Source organism: Catharus ustulatus, assembly GCF_009819885.2.
Source record: "Catharus ustulatus isolate bCatUst1 chromosome Z unlocalized genomic scaffold, bCatUst1.pri.v2 scaffold_26_arrow_ctg1, whole genome shotgun sequence".
Taxonomy (NCBI): domain Eukaryota; kingdom Metazoa; phylum Chordata; class Aves; order Passeriformes; family Turdidae; genus Catharus; species Catharus ustulatus.
Window position 1 is genome coordinate 138,947 of NW_024879445.1, and position 23,303 is coordinate 162,249.

The 23,303-nt window shown below is 47.3% G+C and overlaps 1 protein-coding gene across 5 annotated transcripts in view; it reads right to left on the minus strand.

The window, feature by feature from the left end:
- The window catches only part of PAX5 (paired box 5), a 136,733-nt gene that overhangs the window by 7,487 nt on the left and 105,943 nt on the right, over nt 1-23,303 (minus strand). For all 5 annotated transcript variants that reach the window (XM_033086475.2, XM_033086474.2, XM_033086473.2 and 2 more), the window contains one exon: nt 5,977-6,063. In XM_033086475.2, coding sequence (XP_032942366.1) covers nt 5,977-6,063 — 87 coding nt within the window. The remainder of the gene's footprint in view (nt 1-5,976; nt 6,064-23,303) is intronic.

A 23,303-nucleotide genomic window follows, 5' to 3' on the forward strand; every position in this document is an offset into this window, starting at 1 on the left:
TGGTAACATGCTCTGTACTGAGCCAAACACCTTCCCCGCGGGAGGCTGGAGAACCTTCTTGCCATCACCTCTTACTGTACAGCCTCCAGATGAATGCTTTGCTGTTCACTCCAAAGTGACCTGAGTGATTATTTGAGGGCTGCTGATTCAAAAGCCCAGGCACAGAGTAGGAATCACACAGCCAGACTCTTTAAAAGGAAGCTCAAGGAAAGTTGCTGTTAACTGTTGGCAAAATGCAGAGCTACCCACTGCTGTGGCTCCAACAGGATCAATCTGAAGGCAAGCCCAGCTGTTCCTTCTTGGCTGCTTTTGTCCAGAGTTCTACATCAGGAGATTAGCTCAGGCTTCATCACCAGCCTCCAGGTTTTCATTTCCAAGGGAGCACAAGCTGATGCTTCCAAAAAACAGAGCACAGGCAGCATTTGCTCTTGCCCAGTATGTGCAGTGCACTGCTCAGCACAGTCAGTCAGAGAAGAAAGTTTTGTGATGATCAGTGTCCCACTACAGCATGTAGTACTTAGCTTCTGCAGCCCTGAGGGGTCAGAAACACAGGACTTTGGCTACTGTGCTGTGGCAAAGCAGGAGATTTTATGCAGTGTGTGGGTCTGTGTTGTCCTCAGTTGCATCCTTAGTGACCCAGACATCCAAAATGAGACAAACCCACACCAAAGGGCTGGGTTCAAACAAAGTAAAGCAATCTTCAGGAGTGTGGTGCTAGCTGACTAGAAGGATAATTTTACTGTACACAAAAATAATTCAAGACAGTCCATGAAATCACTAGCCAGGAGAAACTCTTGCAAAGGTGTGTACAAACACAAAGATGTGTTTGTGTCTACAAACTCATATGCAGGAGCTAATCCGACCTAGGTTTATTTACTAAAAGTTAAAACATTTTAAGCCACAGCCAATGGTGTTAAAGCAGATCCCTTTAGCAGGTCATCATTCCATTTATGTTTGCACAAGTGTAGTCTTGTGCTACCTGCTGACAACACCACAACTGCTATCCTGGACAGATAGTCTTCTTCCAGGAGACCTGAGGCTAGGGCTCCTTAACCTGATGTCAGTTCCCTGGAACAGGCTATGCCTGGAGAATACTGGAAAGGTTCACAAGGACAGTGAAAACCATTTTCATAGGTAGCCTAAAGTCAAATGCTACATACTTCATATCCCAGCCAAACTCAAGCCATTGAAAGCACAGAAGCCTTCCTTGGTTGAATTGGCCACTCTTGAATGAGCTAAGGCAAAAGTTAAAAACTTATCAGACTTTGAAATGTTCATGCCATGTCTAGGTGAGTTTTGGGGATGTTTCTTTGGGGGTTGCCCATTGGTGGTGCCCACTTTGCTGGCCCATGTCCTCTCATGGCAAATCCAGCAGCACAGTTGTCCTTGGGGATCACAGCAGCAGTATCTTGAGGTAAAACAGTTCACAGGCCAGGTGGAACTGCTGTCTTCACCCATCACCCAGGGGGTCAGTGTGAAGCAGGCAGTGGTGGTGGGCAACAGAGATCCCAGTCCCCACTGGTGCTAGCCATGGCAGCTCAGCTCAGGCAGAGAGGTGAAAAACACACAGGAGGGATGCAGCAGCACCGAACAATTTCACCTTGACTCATGGAGCAGTGAGTGGGTCCCACCAGAGCTGGATGCAGTGCTTTCTGAGGTTTTAGGGTAAATGAGGTCTTTTGGTGGTCAGAGCCTTTGTCTTCCCACTCTCTCTTCCTCCACTGTTGTTCTGACTCAAGGCAGCTACAAAAGGCCCAGTATTTCTCCCATGCATTCCAAAGGCCTTACATTTCTCTCAGGTTAGATTTTGCCAGTTTGCCTTTCAGCTGTGCAATCAAAGCTTGTATTTAAAGTGAAAAATGAAAGTACTCACTCTTCCTGTCACCATGCCCCCATCCAGAACAGACTAGTCCATCCTTCTGTCATTTTTCCTTTCTAATTCATACTATCATCAATTTATTTCTTGACACAGTCATTTCTAGTGCCTACTTGTTCTCTAATCTTTCCACAGAATCCCACTGAGAAATTGAATCTAATCCTAATCGAGAGGCTCCAAGTCCTGCCCTTGCATGATGCCTTGCCAGCACTGGCACCATGGCACTGCAATGGTGCAGCCAAACCCTCCCAGCCAGCTCACAGGGACCACATATGCATGTGGGCAGGGACACTGCATCAAACAGAACCCACAGTGAGCAGGATTTAGCCAAATGCTACAAGCCAGTGCAAAACTGAATTGTTTTTCCTGTTTATCTGCCCTCAGCATGCACATGTTGAGCTGATCCCATGCTGGTGTGCATCGGTGTGTGCCAACAGTAACAGCCTGAGCCCTAGACATGCACATTTGCCTCTCATGAGCTCAAATACAAATGCATGTACCTCTGTGTGCATCCCTGCACTGCACTGCTTGCAGGTCGTTTGCAGGACAATGTGGGGAAGAAAGAAAGGAAAAAGATGTTCCTTCCCTCAACTTTTTGTGTGGCTTTGAGATGGAGACACCTACTTCAGTCCCTAAGCCAGACCACAGAAGTGGCCAGGGTTTATTTCCCTTTCCCATCACATTCCTCGAGGAACTTGGGATCTATTCACACTCTTGCTGTGGTGAGGTGGGACTGAGTCGTCCCCCACAGCAAAGTCAGTCATGTCTCTGACACCAAAGGAGATGTGGTGTCACCAGGGCTGATGCAAGATGCAGGAGCATGAAAATGCTGTAAAGCTGCATCAGGTAACTGACTTCTTCTGCCCCTGTTTCTGTTGACCATTCTGGAGGACCACAGGTTGTTTGTCTGCTCTTCCCCAGGAGCCATGGGGCACAGCATTGGGGACTGCCCCAGACAGGAGGCAGCACAGTCCTCCATCTGCACTGGTTTCATGACAGCTGGGGCACAAGAGGCTTGCTGCCAGGTGCAGAGAAGTGAGAAGCACCAAAGCAAGGGCAGAGCAGACAGCAGGGTAATGCTGAATAGCTGGTGCTCTGCTGGGGCCAGACAACCCAGTCCCAGGGTCTGCAGGAATTTGGTTCTGCCTTCCCCTGAGACACCACCTCACACCCCTCCCTGCTGCTCCACACATATAGAACAGAGACTGGGACTTAAACCCAAAGCTTTCTTACCTTTCTCATCTCTCTCTCTTTTTACTCTCCCCCAAATATAATTTTTCAATCCAAGTATCCTTTCCTCCACTTGCAAATCATGGCATTTCTCCTTTTAGCTCCTCTTTCCCAGGTCTCAGACTCGTGTGATTGCTGTGGTGCAATTCCTCCTTGCCAGCTCAGGGAATTAATTGAACGTAGGTGCTGCTAAGTGCTTACAGTATTGCACTTTCATCTCAGTGAAAGGAGCAGGACTTTGTAAAACAAACTGTGTCAGGCAATGTACCAGTCCTGATTAATTTTGTCAAGGTTTCTGCTCTGAGGCCGATGCTGCCAGAGCTTGTTCTCAGGAGAGAATTACTAAATGCACTCACGTATACTCCTGAGAGGAGTGGAAGCATCCAGGATATAGTTCAAATTAACCTATTCTCCACTGCGTGTGCCCAGGCTCGTCACACAGCACCTTCTGGTGTGCAGGGAGACTTGGGGCAGCTTTTAAAGGCCCTGCCAACGACTCCTGCTTGCCCTAAACTACCAGTGGGATTAGCAGGCACTAGGGAGAAGGGATTGCAGGATCAGGCTTCCAGTGACAAAGGCAGAGCTTTAGATAAGAGATCTCTGCAAGGCACAAGAGACATCTCACCCACAGACTAGGGCTGATTGCAGACATATTCCTGATCAGATCATACCACAGTACTTGGACCTACCCATGGTCAGACAAGGGGATTCCCCCTCCAGGAAACTCCAGTCCCCCCAGTTCTGTGACCACACTGAACTGAATTTTTTTTTGTTTGTTTGTTTTTTGTTTGTTTGTTTGTTTTTTGTTTTGTTTTGTTTTTTTTTAAATATTGAAACAAAGTATGTTGAAGAGGACAAAAATAAGGAAGCCAAGATTATATATTTTACATTTGCCAACAGAAAAAAAATTAGTAATCAGCATTGACATTATAGCATGAAACACTTCAATCTCAAGAAAGCTGCAGTTTCTGGAAAAATATGAAAGCCTCTGATTCTTTTTACCCTTGCCTCATTTAAACACATGTTCACAGTATGCTGCTGAATAAATTCTGCTGAAGGAACCCCCTCCAGCCTGAGAATGAGCTTTGCTGGGAGAAGCACACTATCCCCATAACTCGTCATATGTCAAAGATGAGTCAGAATTTGCCCCCAAAATGCATGATCCAAACAGGAAATGAGAAAAGGAGGATGAATGCAGAAAAAAGGGAATGGCACAGGTAAAAGGCTCTGTCGTCTCATGACCAACCTCGGTTTAAATTCTTCTGCTGACCCAGACCTAACAATCTCCAGCCTCTTCAGAGCATTACAGGGACCTACCTTGCCAGAACCCTGGACAGCATGCTCAGAGCTGGTACAGGCCCATCACCTCAAATAAAGAGTGGAGCAGGCCCTGGGTGCAACCTGCTGCTGGCAGAATGGAAGGGCCACTGCCCACACCTGTGGGACTGCTCAGGAATGGCCTTGGGTTGGCTCCAAACGGTGTGCACACCCTTCTCATGGATATCCACAGGCAGGAAACAGCCCAGGAGCCTCTTCAAATGCTGTTATCATGCAGGTGGAGAGCTGGGTTGTCATTTATTTTTAGTGTCATGCCAATATCTTTAACACTTGAGAAGGACAATTTTAAAAGTTAAACAAAACCTGGCTTCCCAGGCCATGATGCAGAGCATTGTGAAGCAGCTTTCCTGATTCAAAAGGAGTTGCAAAATGAGAAACTAAGAAAGCATGGTGTGTGTTCTTGCCTCTGGCAAAAGCATCTTCCCCAAGCTGCTCAACCAAAATTCTGCCAGCACCGCTGGCTGTGGCCATGGAAACAGTGGGTTTGAGCACGGGGACTCCCCTGGCTTTGTGCAGCTATGCCCATCCATATTAGCTGAAGATCTGTCTGCTGATTTATGATGGAAGCACTAACAAACCCTTAAATGTGGCACAGCAAATAACAGCATTATACCAGCACCATGGCATGAGAGGCAGAGGCTGTCTATTGCTCCCGAAGGATTTGTTTAAGGACAAGAACCATGATGAATACAGCCTGGGTGGTTCAATTACATGGGGACTCAATTACTTAAAACAAAGAAACTGGATGAAAAAAGTACGACAAAAATTCAAAATTATTTCGCTGCTGGAGGTCACATATAACAGCCCTGTCATCCATAAATCTGGAAATCTCTAAGGCATGCTACTCCTGTGTTGAGAGATGACAATTAATTGGTATTTTACTTACCTCATCCATGCAAATTATGCAGGGAAAAATTCTAATTACTGCATGCTACATGTATATAAGGTCAAAGTGGGCCAGTTTTTGACGGGGTGTAAAATGGATTATGTTTATCCTTCACATGAGGGCCATGATCCTGCAGGAGTTACAGGGCTTCTGTCTCCCATTGCTCATAGGGACCATGCTGGCATCAGTAAAGCTGTACCAGTGGTGTCTTGCTGAGGAGACATGGAGTGGGCATCATACACACAACATGGGAGCAAACACAACACTAGATCAGGGAGAAATGCAGAACACATGCATGAGCAAGCAGCAATGGCACAGGAAGCAGTGGAGCTTACAATCGGGCTGTAAGCAAACTGGCACCACAAGTTTTGTCTGAACAGGGTCCCTTACCCTCAAAAAATGGTGACCCTGCTTTCCAGCAAGACCCTATGTCTCTGGAAGGATTTTTATCAGAAGCAAGAATACAAGACATTTGGGCCAGGTCTTCTTGCTGGCAAAGTGAACCAAGAGCAGTCGAGCACCTGCAGTCCTGTTCTGGGTCTAAAGTTGACTAAGGACAAGCTGGGAAACACATTCTGCCCACCCCAGGGATGGACAAACACTGCACACCTTTCACTGATCTCTCAAGACAGGAGCAAACACTTACCCAGGAGTCCAGGGTTGGGAAACCTCCAGGAGTCATTGTATGTTGAATATTGTGGGTGGCTGTATGGGCTCCCAGAAAACTCGCTCCCTAAGTTAAAAAGACAAAGAGAGAATAAAAGGTAGTTTAATTTGAGATGACAGTTACAATTTGGGGGTAAAGGGGGTCTCCAGTGTGTGCTCTGCTCCACTGAGTGCCACAGTAAGAGCACTGGTGGACACCCTGCTTTGAGGAAGGTGAACATGGATAGGTAAATTATCAAGTAAATGGGTGAAGACTTATTCTATGTCTTTTTTCTGCTGCATCCCAGGCCACCTGAACTTGCTGCAGGATCAAGGAAATGAGGAGGGATGGAGAAGCCTCTGGGACACAGAGATGGGGCTGGCCTCTGCCTCTCCAGCCCTACAGAACTCAGGGTGAGAAGCACAATACTAGGACAGGGCTATCCAGATACAGTCTCTGCTGCAGGAGAAGATGAACCACTCAATTTCTAGATATTGGATATCCTCCATGGTGAACACTGTCCCGGTCCCAGGTATTTCAACAACACTGTAACCCAAGGAGAGGGATGTTTACATCACTTTCAGACAGATTTGAAGCCTCAAAACAAAGGCAAAAAAAAGGGTTGAAAAATTAAGGTTATTTATCTCCCCATCAATTCCCATTCTTTCCATCTGTTTGTTTTCTTCACATGTCACCTGCTTCATACTTCAGCTGCAAGCTCTTCAGAACAGAGTGTTGCACCATGGGGCTCTGACCTGGCCCCTCCACCATGCAAATACCAACGCTGTTTTATTAGGAAATGTTCCTTGAATTACAGACTTCCTCCTCTCTCTTTTTCTTCCTCCTTCCCTTCTCCATCTCCCAAATGTAAATATATACAAGCACAGCACAGCAGGAGAAAGGGTATGTTTCCTAAAGCAAGATTTGAGCACTGTGGGTCATGCCACAGCAGATGCTTGCCATGACCTTTGCTTGCTTTGGTCTTTGGCATTGCCACAGCCACGACCCCGTACCCAGGAGCTGCCATAACCCCACTGCTGACACTGTGTCCTGAGCACCTCAGGGCTCAGCACCCCTGTCCCACACAATCCATAGACCCAACATGGAGACCACATCTGGGTCCCCTGGACAGTGAGCAGCCATGGTTTAGGCCATTTGCTGTCACACTGGCCCCAGGGAAGAGAGGGTGATGCTCTGGTCACCAAAACATAGGGTCTGGTCCAGGATAGCTTGATCTCCACATGATTCTGCTTCAGTGCAAACAAGCTTCCTCTCCACCTGCCTCTCAAGATGAAGACCGAGTGTGCTGACAGCAGGACCAGCCCACTGCTAGTCTGCTACAGGACATCTCTGTCAGCATCTCCTCCTTGTTTCTCTTCTGCAGCCCTTCAGAACCATGAGACTATCAACCTAGTCTCTCTCCCCAACACAGCTTCCACAGAGAGAAGCTCCAAAGTGTGCAGCAGCAAGCGCTTCCACACTCAGCACACATTATTGTGTAAAAAAAAACTCTTCACAAGCTCAGAGTAGGTTTTCCTTCTTTTTCTCTAAGGAATGGCATTAACTCACCAGGAAAAATGGAGCTGTTTCAAACCTTTTTCAAACAGTACCTACTGTTCTTCTCTGCTCCTGTCCCTGTGGATGACAGACAACTTCAATGCCTGAAGTTACCTCTGTCAGAGTGCTCATTTTAAAAGAGTAAGGCACGCCAAAGTTGACAATGCCCAAAGAGATGTTAGGAGCCACTTGACATACTGCAGCCACTGGCAAGGGCTTGCCCATTGCCTTCCACCAGTCAGGGCTCCATGTGTCTCCTGCAGGACATCCAGCTTCTCTCTGGTCCTTTCTGCCTCTGCATCACCACACTTGAAGCTGTTGTCTCACCCTGAGTGCTCCCTGATTCTTCCACGCTCCTATAGCCCCTGGGCTTCCAGCTCGTCTCTGCCCCAGCCCTGTGTTTCTGGTGTTTGCCCAAGCCTGCAAAGCACACAAGCAGCAGTCTGGGAACTTCACTTGGGACAGTGATGAGGTTCCCTAGTCCTGAAGTTTCGGTAAAATTCTCCTGCCAATGTGTGGCACACAGAAATCCTTGCAGCTTGTGGGTGCCTTTCTACAGGAAGGCTGTCATACACTACCTTCTCCAGGAGTTGCATTTCTTCCTCTCTACAGGAAAGTGAGATTTTCAAAGGTTTAGTCCTGGTTTAGTTGCACAAAACAGCTAACCTGTCTTACTGACATGGCACACAAAAGCAGATGGGGGCGAGTCTTGCTGGTACATCCTCCCTGAGAGCAGTGCAGTGCATGGACACAGGGACAGAGTGGACAGGACAGCAGGACAGACCTAGATCCCTGTTGTGGTCTGTTTGCACAGAGTGCACAGAGAGCTCCGTCCTGTTCTTTGTGCACCAGGAGCAGCCTAGGCTTGAAATAAAGCTCCCAGTGAGCTCTTGCATGCCTGCAAGAGCTTCATCCCAAGGGGGAGCATTCTCCCCTTGAACTACACGACACCTTATTTTCAAGTGTCCCGGCACTCTCTTTCTCTCCCTTGATCCCTTCCCCCTCCTTCCATCCCTCTCTCCCTCCCCTTTCCTATTCTCCTGGAGCTGCACAGACCCACTCCATTCCGTGCTGATGCTGTGCACGCCATGGAGTGGGCAGCAGCACTTTCCAAACGTTTATCACTGCTGCAGCTGGGCTGTGGGTGGGAATGGGCTGACATTTCATTGTTTCATCCTCTCCTGTCTTGCCCTCCTCCCCCACCATCCCCACTGCCCTCCTCCCCACACTCACACACAGACACACATCGTGGACCCTCTCTGGGGGATGCTCCAGTGCCTGTCAGGCTGAGGCTTCCAATTCTCTGTTTTTTATGCCTCAGTGGTCAGGGTGTCAAGCTCCTGCAGTACAGACCAGCCAGAAGCTCGAGGAGTCACTGAGCACCATCAGCTCAGTGACAGTATTGCTTGCTTCTTAACATACTCTGCATATCCATCAGCCTTGCCCGGGAGGTGGGGGGGACTCGGGGTGGGGGGAGGGGGATATGGGGGGGGAAGAGACAGAAAGAGGGAAGGAAGGAACGAAGGAAGAAGGAAAACGAGAGGAAAGAAACATGAAAGAAAGGAGGGGAAAAGGAGAAGTGGGGGGGAAAATCTCAAGCCCTGTTATTACCACCACAGGACTTGGGCAGACAAATAGTACAGCCATAAGTGAAACTAAGCTAGATGAATGAACACTGCATGACTGCCTCACAAATTTCACCAGCTATTCCAAGGTCCATCAACTACACTTCCTGACAGCACTTCTTAGCAGACAGCCCTCGCCCCGTTCAAAAACAAACACCACGGATCAGCCATCCAAGGATGCACACGCGCGCGGCATGTCGTGCACGCTGACTGCTGCAGCGTGAGGAAAGGGTGGGAATCACACACATCCCTCCTTATGAGAAATAGTAAGCTTCCTCCTCACTAGTTCTCACCTTGCTGAAACACAAAGACACAAAACAAAGAATTCCTGCCAGAGTTAGCTCAGCTCTTTGCCACAAACCTGACTCTACACTGCACGTATGGCTTTAACCCAAAACAGGGTCAGACCCTTCCATCACCCCTCCAAGTAGAGGTTAGGAGGGGAAAGAACAAAGAGTGATTCCCAATAACACTGCTGCTACAAGCCAGTGCCAAGCCCGGGGAGATGCATTCCACCCTGAGACAGTGGGACAGAGATAGCCAGTGTGATGGTGATGGATGGACCTTCTGCTCTGCAAAACTGTCCTGTCCACTCTGCAGCATTTTTCTCTGAGGACTGGTTAACTCATTACTTTATCAGTCTTCTTGGTTTTAAGGTAAGCTTCCTGAAAGTTTTCTTTCTGATTTACAGAGAAACTGAACAGCATGAGTCTAAAAATCTCAAGAATGAAGAGATGAATTAAAAAGCATCACCATGTTTTTCAGACTGCTGTGGCTTTAGAGAACTGCTGCTGCAGGGAATGGGAAGGATGCAGGCACATCCATGTACCAGTACTGGGCATGGGGCAGGAGGGTAATGGAAAGTTTCCTGCCCTGCAGAAAGGCAGAAGGATGTCAAAACACGGCCAGCTCTGACAGAGGCCGTGTTCAGCAAAGGTGTGGGAACTTCCCAGGATGGAAGAAGTCTGACCACTGCCATTGCACTACACCATTCAACATGCAGAGCACCTGGCTGCAGCCCCATGAAGCTCAGCAGTCATGAGTCTTGCACTGTGTGACAACAGCAGAAAACAGAAGATTAGTTCAGCTGTTCAGCTGCTGATACTTTTGGACTGAAATACAAAATTTGAATGAATAGTCTGCAAAGAAGTTTCAGATGCCACTTGTAAGTATAACAGTCAAGTTCTCAAAAGGCCTCATGAATCAGAAGCTCCAGAGCCAGTACAGCTCAACAAGAATGGTGGAGGTTAGGATTTTTTCCTTTTTTTTCTTCTGTCTCTCAGGGAATTTTCTCCCATTTATTGCCTCACAGAAGATATCTGCAATATTTAAAAGACAAAAGATGTGACTGGAAGGAGGAGGAAGGGGAAGTTGCAGTTTGTTACTATTTCTTAGCTGGGGGGCTTTCTCTTGGGAAGTGCAGATAGTGCAAGATTTTGGCTGGGGAGGGAGAGAGTGGCCTGGGCCTTAGTTCACTCATTCATTCTCAGGATCAGAGCGGGGACAGTCGTGGTCTTGCTGCTGCAGGGAGAATTTGCCACCACCACAGAGTTGTTTCCTGGACTGCTTCTCCTCACCGTTGGTAAGCCTTTGCCTGTAGGAGTGGCTGTTGAACTGGGACCTTTTCAATTCTGAAAACGACCCTCACCATCTGCTCAGGTGCCTCAGGGAACATCCGGGACTCCAGACCCCTCCCCGCTTCAGAGGACTACCAGCTCAGTCCCACTGTTTTCTGCCACTGCTTCGGGCTTTTCCCTACACTTTACCCAACACCCTGTATGTGCCCAGACTCCCGCAGCTCCTGGCACAGCTTAGGAGTTCTTGCTACACTTTGTTTTGCCACCCAGATGTGCTCACTTCTGCCGTTCCGGCCTGAGGTTCCTGCTACAGTCCATTGCACCCCGCAGAGGGGCACTGACACCAGCTGGCCTCTGAGGCAGTAAAGGAAGCCCCTTCTCTCTTCACCCCCGGCCCACCCGCCATGGCCCGTGCGGAGAGACGCAGCCGAGCCCCCGCGCCACAGCGCCCCCTACTGGCCTGGAGGAATCATTGCACCTGCCCGGCTGGGAGCCAGCAGCGCCCCTGCTGGCTGTGCCCGGAACTGCACCAAGGGAAGGTGAAGGCTGGGCTGGACATATTTATATATATATTTTGTATCACAGTACAGAACTGTTATTCCTTCTCCTGACAGCCCCAACATTTCAAAGTTATAATAATTTTGAGGGTAGGAGGTCACATTTTCCATTCCAAGGGAGGTTCCCACCTTCCTTGACAGGCACCTGTCTTTCAGACCAAGACAAAGGGTCAGTTACATGCAGACAAAGGTTTGGACACTTTTTGCTGAGTTTTCTCAGACAACAGGTTTTTGCACAAGTATGTGTAACACAAAGAAACCACCAGGAATATGGGGGTAGATGCTTGTTATCCATGTAACGGTTACTAGCAATACAACATGCAGGTGATGCAACTGCAGGTGATACAGCATGCAGATGATGTAATGCACCTTCGTCTCTGCCACAGCCATGTGACAGCCCCAGGCTGTCACCCAACAGGGACAGTGACCTGGCAGCCAGGCCACCCTTCCTGCCAGAGCTGTTGCAGCTGCTGTTTTCTCCACTAGTGTCCACTACTGGGCCTTTTTGTTAACCAAACTTTGCATTTAGGACAATGTGGTATTCAGCCCTTCCATTTGGCAAGAAATTAAAACTAACCAGGAGGAAATGCTATTGAATAAACACAGCTGCTTAAAAGACAAGAACAGAAGGTCGCGGGACAAAACACAGAGTTACGGCAGAGTAGTATCACCTTCAATACTCCTTCTGGGGGGTTTTGGATAAGTTTAAAAACAACCCGCTATATTTGTCCCTAGGTTGGTTTCCTGCAGACAAACCCATCTCCCTGTTAGTCCAAACTCCTGGTGCCTCTACCTTTCCCTTCTGACAAGGGATCTTATTGTAACTTTTTAAAATTAGCGTTCTCAAGACTTTTATTTGTTTTCTATCATTTGATTACTTTGAGGAAGTAATCACATGGATCATAAATTTCTTCAGCGAATTCCAATAACAATCATTACCCTGGTAAGCAAAGACACGCTTGACTGCGTGGGGAGCAGGCATAAACACTGCACTGAGCCATGTGTTCACACCCACACATCAGTGGCTGACTCTGTGAGGCAGCAGCTATCCAAACACAGCCTGGAAATCTATTACATCAAAGTTCTGCCTGCCACAGGGCCAGCCATTGCCTGAGCTGGAGGATATAAATCAAAGCAGAAACTTCTTGTCACTCTGTGCCAACACCACCCCAGAAACCGTTTCATGATCCAGCAGCTCAGACAGTATCCTGCATAAAGTCAGAGGGACAAACAACTGTGGGGACCCTGATGGGCAGGAAAAGGGTCTGAGCTCTCGGCAGAGAATAGCATGGTTTTCTCTCAATAAAATGACCTTTCCTCTCCACACCAAGCCATTGCAGTAGCTTAGGGTGAGAGAATGAGGTTTGCAGTCCTGTTTGGGAAGTTGCTGCCTCTGAAGCTCACAAGACTCATTCTATCCCCATGAACTGAAGAGGTGGGAAAAACCTTTCAGTTGATACTCCACAGCATACGAAAGAAATGCTTTTTCACATCACTAACATATTTGTGACAATTTATGACAATTCAGACAAAATTCTTCTAGTGAGAGCCATGGATTTGGGTTTGGTTTTTTTTTAATCAGTTGTTTTCCAAACAAATATTTTCCTTTTAAATTCAAAGAAATACTAAATTTTCAAATTTAATTCAGTGAGGTTTAAAAAAAGACAATTTTGCCAAAAATCTCAATGGTAAACTAACTGTACCTTTGAAAAGAAGAAAGAACTGTACCTGTGAAGAAAAGTCCACAGTCATTTTTATTGTTGGTTTTTGTTTTGATTGAATCATGGACTTACTTCTAATTTCAACATTCACTAGCAAACAGCAGGATCAGAGATATATATCGCTCTAAGCTAAAAATATCAGCTGCATTTAACCTGGGAGAGTAGCAACCCAGGGCATGCCACAGGCTAACCACCAGGCCATCTGCCAGGTATTCTCCTGGTCCCTCACCTGCTTTTTGTGCAGAAGTCCCACAGGAGAAAGGAAATGGATCACTCTGCTTTAGGTTCTGCAACTAAGCACACTTGGCTGCTAACTTGCCTGCTCTAAACCAAGTAGTCTACATGATACAGAAGTGCCAAAAAGTGGGGGAGGTTACCAAACTGCATCTCTACTGTAACAAAGCAGGTGTTTCAAAAACAGCAGGTATTTCAGAAACTGAGCAGGAAAATACACTGCATCTAGAAAAAGCCTTCCATGATCCACCCGGTTTGTCTCAATGAAGATACCATGGTCATAATGAGCTAACATCCAGGACAAGCTGGTGGGATTCATAGATGAATCTTGGAAGGGCAGGCTTGGAGAATTTTCTCAAGACTGTGTTACCATAAACTATGCCAGGATGAATGACACATCCAACAGGTGGATCCCTGGAAGGTTCTGGCAGCCTGGGGGGCCAATACCCCCCTCTCAGATGCCACTCTTGTGCCCATTCCTGCAAGCAATGATACACCACCACAAAGAGACACATCTTCACTCTGAGCACAGTGACACATGATGACAGACCCCTGAGCTCACATGGAGCTTGGGCTAGCATGGGCTGTGGTGGGAAGAGCCTTTAAGAAAAAGAAAAGTTTTCCAAGGGGGTTGAAAAATATAATTTTGGAAAACGTCTGCAGTGAGTAGTTTCAAAAAAAGGAAGCTGCTTTTCAACACCTGAGGTCATCTGCATCACAATGGGAAGCTGTTCTCTTTTTGAACCTACACTTACATGGCATTGTATCCAGCAATCTATTTATTTTCACAGGAAAGAAGTGACAAAAGCCTTAATAATGCAGAAGTGGAAATGCTTTCTGTACAATTAATATCCCACCCCCAACCTTTTCTGTTCTGATGATGGAATTTAAAATATTAGATTTCATCAAAAGAACAGCTCTCATAAATGGTTTCCATGTAAAACTTTTCTTACACAGAACAAAACCTTCACTTGTTGATCTTGAAAAAAAAAAGCCCTGACAAACAGTGAGTCCTTAGAGCAGTAAACTTTTTACCCATGTTCTTTCAACATGGCATGACAAAACTGCAGCAAACACTTCATCCACCTTTAGCCAAGACAGAGTGTCTGGAACTGTGATGTGCTGCAACCATCAGGCCAACCCTGAGACACTGGCATTCACAGGATCCTAGGCAGTGCCACTAATCTGTATTAATAAATAGACAGCATTCTGCCTGTAGGAAGGACTGCCAAAAAATGTTGCCACATTTTCTGTTAATTACTGGGGCCAGTGGCAGAAGCCAGGCTCTTCTTTGGCCACTGAGCACCTGCAATACCCTCCTTCAAAAAATCTGAACAAAACCAGGAATACTTTTGTTTGTTAGAACTATTTCTCTCCTAAAAGCAGGAGGAACAACCCACTTTTCTTTTTCCCCAAGAAGCTACACTATATACATTTATATAGATAAATATACGAAAGTAAACACTTCATGTTCACTTACCTACAGACACTGTCACAGCACTCCAGCTGGATGCCATGTGGACAATTGCTGGGGGCAAAACCCAGGGTCTGCTCCCACAGCAGGTGGGTATTGCATACAGAGCCACTGGCAAGGGGACCAGGGCAGTGCTAGGATGTCAGGAACTGCAGCAGCAAGGGTGCACATACAGAAATACACCCCACATGTAAGGACAGACACACACTCACAAAGACCTGCCAATATGGACTCACAGATATGTGCATCCTCCTTACATACACAGGCTTGTAAATCCACTGGCAAATCCGCTCTAAGTGATCAACAGATCACTTATAATCATCTGTGACCCCTCACACACTCACCCTCACCAAAAGCACATCCAGTCCCTGTCTGTCCCATCTTGCAGTCATTGATTAACCCTTCAGAGAGATGCTGAGGTACAGCCATCCTCCACATTTTCACACGTGTGATTTCAAATAGAAATTAGCCCCTAATTTGGCTAATTGTTCCTGCACATCAACCAAGGAGAGGTTCATCACAGTTGTGCTTGGAATGCACTCAGTCACATCCAGAGAGCATGTCTCCAAAGTTCCCAATCCCATCAAGACTGCCAATTAACTTCTAATGAAGATTGTGCATAATTCTGTGATCACAGAGTTTGGCCAGTCTTTCTCCTTTATTTCATCTTTTCATTACCCAACGCTGGTCAAAGATGTCGCATTTTAGCAGTTCTGGGTGGGCTGTCATATTGTACAAAAACAGTAACATGCAGATTTTTGTAACACTACTGCGTTTCCAAGAAGCTACAAGGCACAGAAATCCCATCAATGACTAATGAGTTGTGGGTTAAGGTGGACGTACCTTGCTGAGAAGTCACTGTAGTATTCTCGACCCGTGCTGCCTGCCATAAAATTTTAATGCTGCTTCTGACATATTTATGAAATACCTCACCTAGTCTTTGCAGGATGACAAAAAGATTTACATCTGCAATTACTGCAAGCACATAGGTTTTAGCTGTGCACTTTAAACTTTTGTACACAAAGGTATTTAACTTTAATACAACAAAGGTAGGTGGTGCCACAGAGCAACCATATTGGAACTGCATGAGGAGAGATCTATTTCTCTATACTGGAGGACAATTGCCCAACTCAGCTGAATATAAGATGGCATTGCCATTAATGGCAGTGAGGGATTTGCCCCTTCCCTCTCTCAGCTGCCCCTGTAGGGTCATCTTCCCTCTCCACCAGCCAGGGGCATGCAGACTCTTGGGATCCCAGGAGGAGCCAGCAGCAAGAAGCTGCACTGCCAACAGTGATATCAAGATCAGCAATCCACACTTGGCCATGTGCACAGCCTCAGGACCAGTGCTGCCAGATATGGGACTGGGAACACACTGCTGCTCCATCCGGTTGCTGCAGTTCTTGCAGCACCTTCCTTCATTTTCACTACAGTATGCCATTTTGATTAAAAGTTCTCACTTAATTTTGCTTTCTTTCTGTTACCCCATTTTATTTATTTTGCACAGGTCACATTACATTGAATTGCACTGCACTGCTATCTATTATACTGTCTAAGCATTTTCACCTGTTTTGATAAAGTCCTAAGGAATCCAGAAAATCCTGGGAATATTTTATTATCAAAGTATTTAATTTCAATTTGTGCCATAGGCATCAGTTCTGAGAACTGGAGCTCACCAGAGGGCAGATGTTCTATGTTCAAACAGTTCTAACTGCAAGCAAACCCTCTCCAGTAACAACCATAAAGAAGTCAAACCTACCATCTCAGAAAATAAGTGGGGCAAGTAGCAAAAAGACTGAATTCATAAACAACAGCCTGCAGGAGAATGGCTGCAAAGTCCCCCAAACCCTCTACAGGAGTCATCCTCCCATGGCAGAGGGGAGTGCTCAGGGACCTGGGGACACTGGGGTTGAGGATCTAGTCTGCAGAATTCCCTTGGACACAAAAATGCTGGAAGCAGGAGACTTCCATCTCATTGCAGGACAAGTCCTTGGCACCTTGAAGCCAGGCATACATTGAACCCCTGTCACCCTGAGGTGGGCACATCGCCCAGTGCATAGAGAAACCCAGGCTGGGGATGGCGTATGAGAAGCCCCCTCTGAGACAAGAATCTCATCAACAGGTGGGCTAGTCTGGTCTAACACTCAGGAGGAAAGAAAACATCCCAACCCTCACCACATGGAAGCACTGGACAGTTGGGCTGTCGAGTTCAGATGTGATGGGAACATAGACTTTACCCTGCCACCACTGTCACCAGCTGCCATGCTCCGTGGTGTGGCAGGAAAAGACCAGCCATGTCACACTCCTGCTCATGGACAGAATTGGCCATGAAGTGCTTTCCACTCTGCTTACTTTGGGGATCTCGGCATTTGCTCTTTGTCAAACACAATTTGTCTGGAAACGGCCTCATTGATTTGATGGCTGGTCTGGCTGCTCCACACACCCCACATATGAAGTCACCTCATGTCTGAGCCACAGCTGGCAGCCCTTCAGATGCTGGGCACTTCTCAGGGCTCAAAGCTCTGACAATTTTCTGTTCTCAACAATGACACTTTTGTAGTCTCCAATTTTTTAAACTCTGTGTGCTGACGTAACACAAAGGAGACACAAGCATGAAAAACAGAATGCTCAAAATTATAATCTGTGTTGTGTGCTCTCACATGGCTATTTCTCTCCTCTGAGAAACCACACTATGTGCAAGGTAGTTGAGTTCAGCCCAGCAGGTCCAGGTCAGCTCTAGCTGTTCCTTCGTTGGTCACAGGCAATGCCTTTGTGAGGCTCAGAACACGGGTACTTGCATCACAGAATCACAGAATAACAGAATGGTTTGGGTTGGACAGAACCCTAAAGTTCATGTAGTCCTAGCACCTGGTATGGGGCTACAGCAGGCACTATACCATTCCACTACCCCAGGGTGCTCCAAACCCTTCCAGCCTGCCTTGGGCACTTCAGGGATGGGGCAGCCACAGTTTCTCTGGCCAACCTGTGCAATGTCTTACCAGTCTCCTAGCTCTGCTACACCAATCCAAACCATAACTTTCCAAAATCAGATCTAATGTAGGTGTCATGGCTTTCAAATGACAGTTATCTTTTCCTTATTTTATTTTCACCAAAGGACAGCTGTCTGTAATGAAGAAACGAGAGCAAACGGGAGTGGACTCATGAAATGCAGAGGATGCAGCAGTGTGCCTCACCCTTGGCATGCCACATCTGGCTGACACCACCTGCCACAGCTGGCACACTGGGGGTGCATCCCCTGAGCAGCCATTGTCACTCTGTCCTTGAGAGACAGCACAACACTGATCTATTAGCAAACCCTCTGCAAAGCTGCTCCTGCCTTTGCAAAGGAGGAGTGCCCCTGCACCCTCCACACACAGAGGGACTGTCCTAAGGACCCAGAGGAGATCCTGGGAGCTGCCTGGGCAGGGGTGAACTGATCCTGCATATGGCAAACTCTTAAAATCAGACCCATGTGCCAGGTCCTGCGCAGCATATTACTGAGCTTTTAACACATCATCTTTAAATTTCTGGCTCTAGATATTTTGGAGTAGTTTATTGTAGCTGCCAGCACAAGGAGTCTCAAAATTACTGTATTGCAGAGGGCACAAAAATGTTTAGTAACATAACCTCCCTTAAATGAAAAGAAACAAACCAGCAACAAAAGACTTATTAAATTCTCACTATTGCTTTTATAACCACCAATCTTGCTTAAAGGTGGCCAGCACATCAGACTGAACAGACATTAACAGAGAACCATTCCCAGCTGCCAGCAGGGTCTCCCTGGGGCTGTCTTAGAGAGGGAATGGTCTCATGGCTCCCTTCTGGGGATGCAGGACAGAGCCCTGTGCCACCAGCTGCATGGCTCTCTCTCCCCACTCCCATCTTCAGGGGTAGCATGCCATCACTGCCCAGAGAACCATCCTCTGCAGTGATGCTCCAAGAGCCTCACAGCCACAGACAACCCGGGAGTCCTGGCCAAGGCTCCAGAAGAAATTACCACAAGCCCTGGTTTCCATCCCTCAGTACTAAACAACCCCAATCTCAACCAACACTCTTCGATCCGAAGAGAAGCTTAACTTGAACACTGGCATCTGACCAGAGCACTCCCCTGTCCCAAGGGCAGCATCCCTCAGCTCTGGAGCCCAAACCCTGGCACCATCCTGTGGAGAGGAGGGGACAGTTTTGGCAGGGATGTCTGGCTGGAAGATGCTCCCCAGCCCACGGCCCCCGGTGTCACCACTGCTGGCTGACAAGATAGATGGATTTGACTGAAGGTAGCCAAACTGTCACTCAGGAGGTGCCCCCTCGGTACTCTTCTGGCTGGATCTACTGGAGGATGGGCCTGCCTGAGCCCCTCCTGTCAGGGATTTCAAAGGGAACAAGCAGCCGAATGCGGATCTGACAGCTCGGCCGAATTAGGGCTATTTGCATGCTAATTTCTACCATGCTTAACTCACTGGCAGACCTAGAGCGAGAGGCAGCCTCTGCATGTTTGGAACAATGCTTGACTGATCTAGCTGCGTTAACGAGCAAATTATGGTAATTTTGTTATTACAAATGCATAGAAATTTCCAAAGAGTGGAGCAATACAATATGTTTTCTCTCCTCCTCCTCACTCCTAAATACAGACCTCTTTGTTTATACACACTTCACCTTGCTTACTTATGTTTAGATATGCACAATGTCTCACCTCAACGGGAGGAGGCAGAAATTAGGACGGAGCAGAGCGGTCTGCCTTTGCCACACGTGGACCCTGGGGACCACATCCTCAGCTGGAGGAAAGAGCAGAGGGCCAAACTGACCCCAGCGAGGATTGCTCTGCGAGGGGAAGCTGGATCAGTACATCCAAAGGCTGTAGGCTTTCCAGCATTTCATCTTCCTGCCCTCTTCAGCATAATTTCTAAGTCAATTCAATGAAATGATATCTGACAAGATCATATTGAAAACAATATGGATTTTATCTATATTCTGTGCAAGCGTTCCTGACAGATGAAAACCAAAACATTTCTCTAGACTTCCAAAATTCTGGCAGATCCTCATTCAAAATGCACACCAGCAGAGGATAAACATATACCATTTACCTAACTGCTTCATTGTTAATTAAGGGAATCATTTGTCAGCTGGTTTGCAATTTGCCCCAAGATATTTGTGATGGCACATCACATACTCCATCAAAGGTGATGAAACCTCTAGGATTTGTCTTCTAAGAACTGCAAAAGTGTGGGGAGATATTTCTGTCGAACAGCCCCAGACTTAAGGGAAAATTTGCTTTACCAGAGAAGGCCATGTCAGCACTTCTGCCCTTTGGTAGCAGGACTTCTGACTGTGGTACTGAAGCCCTGGATTTTTTAGAGGCTGAAGCTGTGCTTGGGGTGTACCAGGGGACATTTAGGTTTGGGTTTGAGCTGCTGGAGCTGTCAAAAAGGCACAAGTGCCTCTAACCCAAAAACACATCTCCATCCCAGCCACAACAGCAGCGTGAGGTGGTGGAACAGATGGCAAACTTGGGAGTCACTTCCAGGCTCTGAGGAGGTAACTTGCAAACTTCCAGCTTCACTGAGGAACTGTTGAGGTTTATTTCCCATTTGCTTTAGGTTCATCTACCAGAAAGGGCTAGAATCTCACTGGCCAGAACAATGCAAGTGTTCAAGTAACCAAGCAGTTCCAGCATTATGCAGTACAACAGAGAAGGACCTGGTTCATTGATGCCCTCTGACATCCCACATACTGCAATTTTGTTTCTCTGCCCCTGGTTTTAGGCATTTTATCTCTCAGCTGCTTCTCTTTTATTTCCTAAATATTGTCATGAGATTACAACTTGCTGTTGCAAAGCATAGGCAAAAGTAGAGCCAGAACAAAAAACAATTACTAAAAGAAAAAAAAAATAAAAAAAAAAATTAAATTAAAAAAAATTAATAAAGTCTTCAGTGTTCCAGTGGATCTAAATTCCACCAATCTCTACAGACTGGATCCTGGTAGTCCCACTGATCCCAAAGTCTGCCTCCTAACCCCTCCAGGACAGAGGCTGGCATTCTGGCCCCCTGCACCCCTTGCTGCAGGCTGGGTGCCAGTGCACTGAGGGAGGGTGCTGTCCCTTGCAGACCCAGAGTGAGGAACAGCCCCAACAGGAAGAAGTCACACGACCTTACTGCTCGTCAGTATCAATACCTGCCAGCTACAATGAAAAAACTACATTTGAAAATCACATGTTTTGTTTGCAACATCATCTCTTTCTCCTTCACATGTTAGAGCAAGCATCTTCTCCTAGCTAAAAGATTGCTAATGACAGCATTGCTATTTTTTATGCCTTTCTTTTCAAAGACCAGTTTTGAATGTCAGTGTTTTCAGGTCCCTTTAGTCGGGTAATTGCACATAGACTTCTTATAAAGGAAATTCATTTGTTCAGGGTCACTGCATGGTTTTTCATTAAAAACAAATTACCGGTGTTCAGAAAGGACATCTGGGTTTCAAGAGTCCCATTAATGACTATATTCTCAGCATCACTATTCTGGAGAGTCTACCCTTTCCTGTCACCCAGCATGCAGAGCCTGCCAGGAGAGGAGGGGATGGGGTGAACAGCAGCCCTGGGGAGGGGAGCAGAGCTGGCAGAACGGGGGCTTCAACCCTGGAGATGGGAGGAAGGAATCAGGGGAGGGGGCAGAAACTGAAGGGAAACAGGGAATGCTGTCCCAGCATTTCTAACACACGAACTGGAATAGAATTTAAGCGAGTTATCATGGCTACTTGCATATGACCTGAGTCCAGCTCAGCTGCAGCATCACAAACGTGATGGCAAGGGCACAGACACACTGGTGAACACACCTGTGGTTTGTCCAAACCCCTGTCTCAGCAATGAAATAGCTGCAAACCCCTCTGCCCCAGCGCTTTCAGGACTCAAATAGGACACAGCTTCTGGGATGGGTTGCTTGGAGCAGCTCTCACACCACTCCCCATGTTTCCCCTCTGTCCCATCGCTGCCATCTGCCCCACACTTAGGAAAACACTGACCTTGAGATACAACCTGGAGCAGACCCCTGGACACAGGTGATCTGTGAGGGGAGACCTGAGCCAGTGCTGGAGACAGGCTGGTGCTTTGTGAAGCTACAAAGGATCAAGAAAAGGCTCCAGGCAAGCAGCACTGATCCCGATCATCATGCCAGGTCCAGTCAGCAGGACAGCAGAGCCCATGAAGGAGGAGGAATTCTGGGGAGAAAGCCCAGCCTTCCAGAGGTGAGGGATTTATGGTGATGGTATGGTCTCTGTGAGCAGCCAACAGCAGCTTCAGAAGCTGTGCTTCCATTCAAACTCCACCTCAGGAAAGGGCTCTGAGGCCCCTGCAAATGTTGCATTTCCCAGTGTGCACACAGTTTGCTTCTGCTGAGCTCTCAAAGTGAAGTGTGAGGTAGTAAAAGGAGAAGAGGAGGCAGAAACTGCCAGCAAAAGACAGCACCATCTCCATCCAAAGAAGCAAGCAGCCCCAGGATCACATCTCTGTGATGCAGCAAGCCCAGCCAGGTGGCAAAGGCTTCACGCTGTGAGTATATGGCAGGGTGGAGAAGATGCAGTTTGTTCTTCCCCAGGGATTTCCCCCCAGGAAGGAAAGGCAGCTGGGGAAACACTGCTCCATGTTTCCAAAGCAACAGCACCTTAGGGGCACTGTCATAATGTGAACAAATAGTAACAACAGTACCAAATTATTTGGGATAATTTCTGCATACAGCATCTCAGTAACCTGTGGGATCCTGCGCCCCAAGATGATGCTGAGGCCACTAAACTAGTAGGAACCAACAGTGGATTAAAGCTTTAAACAGATAATGAAAACATACAGAGAGCTGCATTAGACAAATTGAACATTTACAAGAAATATAAACTTCCATGCTTCAGGCCACCAGACAATGAGGGTTAAAGAGAAGAGCTCATTCTGTGCAAGCTGCTTCAGGCACTGCTATGTTCTCATCCCCAGCTGAGGTTGGTGGCTGTTCCTAGGATCCTTCCTGTGATATGCCACATGATAGAGTCAATGTTCATGCCTGCTCCCGGCACATCCAGGAATATTTACCAATAGTCATCAATCCCTGTTGGGTCTATCTGCCTCCCTGCTGTCAGCAATAATCTCCCAGAGGACAAGGCGAGTCAGGGATGGGACATGGAGCACTGGCAAACAGGGTGCCAAGCCAGGGGCTAGAAGGTGCCATTGGACTGCTGCAGGGTGAGACCATGGTCATGGGATGGAAGAAGAATGTGGAAAGTGATTTTTCCCAGTCCCTGTGTAGGCATTCACCTCTTCCCTATGACAGAGGAGATGTCTATAGGGCTCCCTCCAGCCTCAAAGTGGGATTCATGGCTCAGCCAATTAATGGTAACTGGGGTCTAGAGCAGAAGTGTGTCTTCTGCGTGGACTGCTGGCACACTCCTCTACAGAAAGGAGCCTGATCTCCCTCTGTTAAGTTTCCTGACTCCATCCCTACCCACAGTATCATGCAGAAGCATATGAACTTCTGCAGCACATCTCCAGCAGTGTCTCAGTTGAAACACTGAGTCGTGGAATGAGCAGTCATGTCAGGATGGAAAGGTCATCAAAG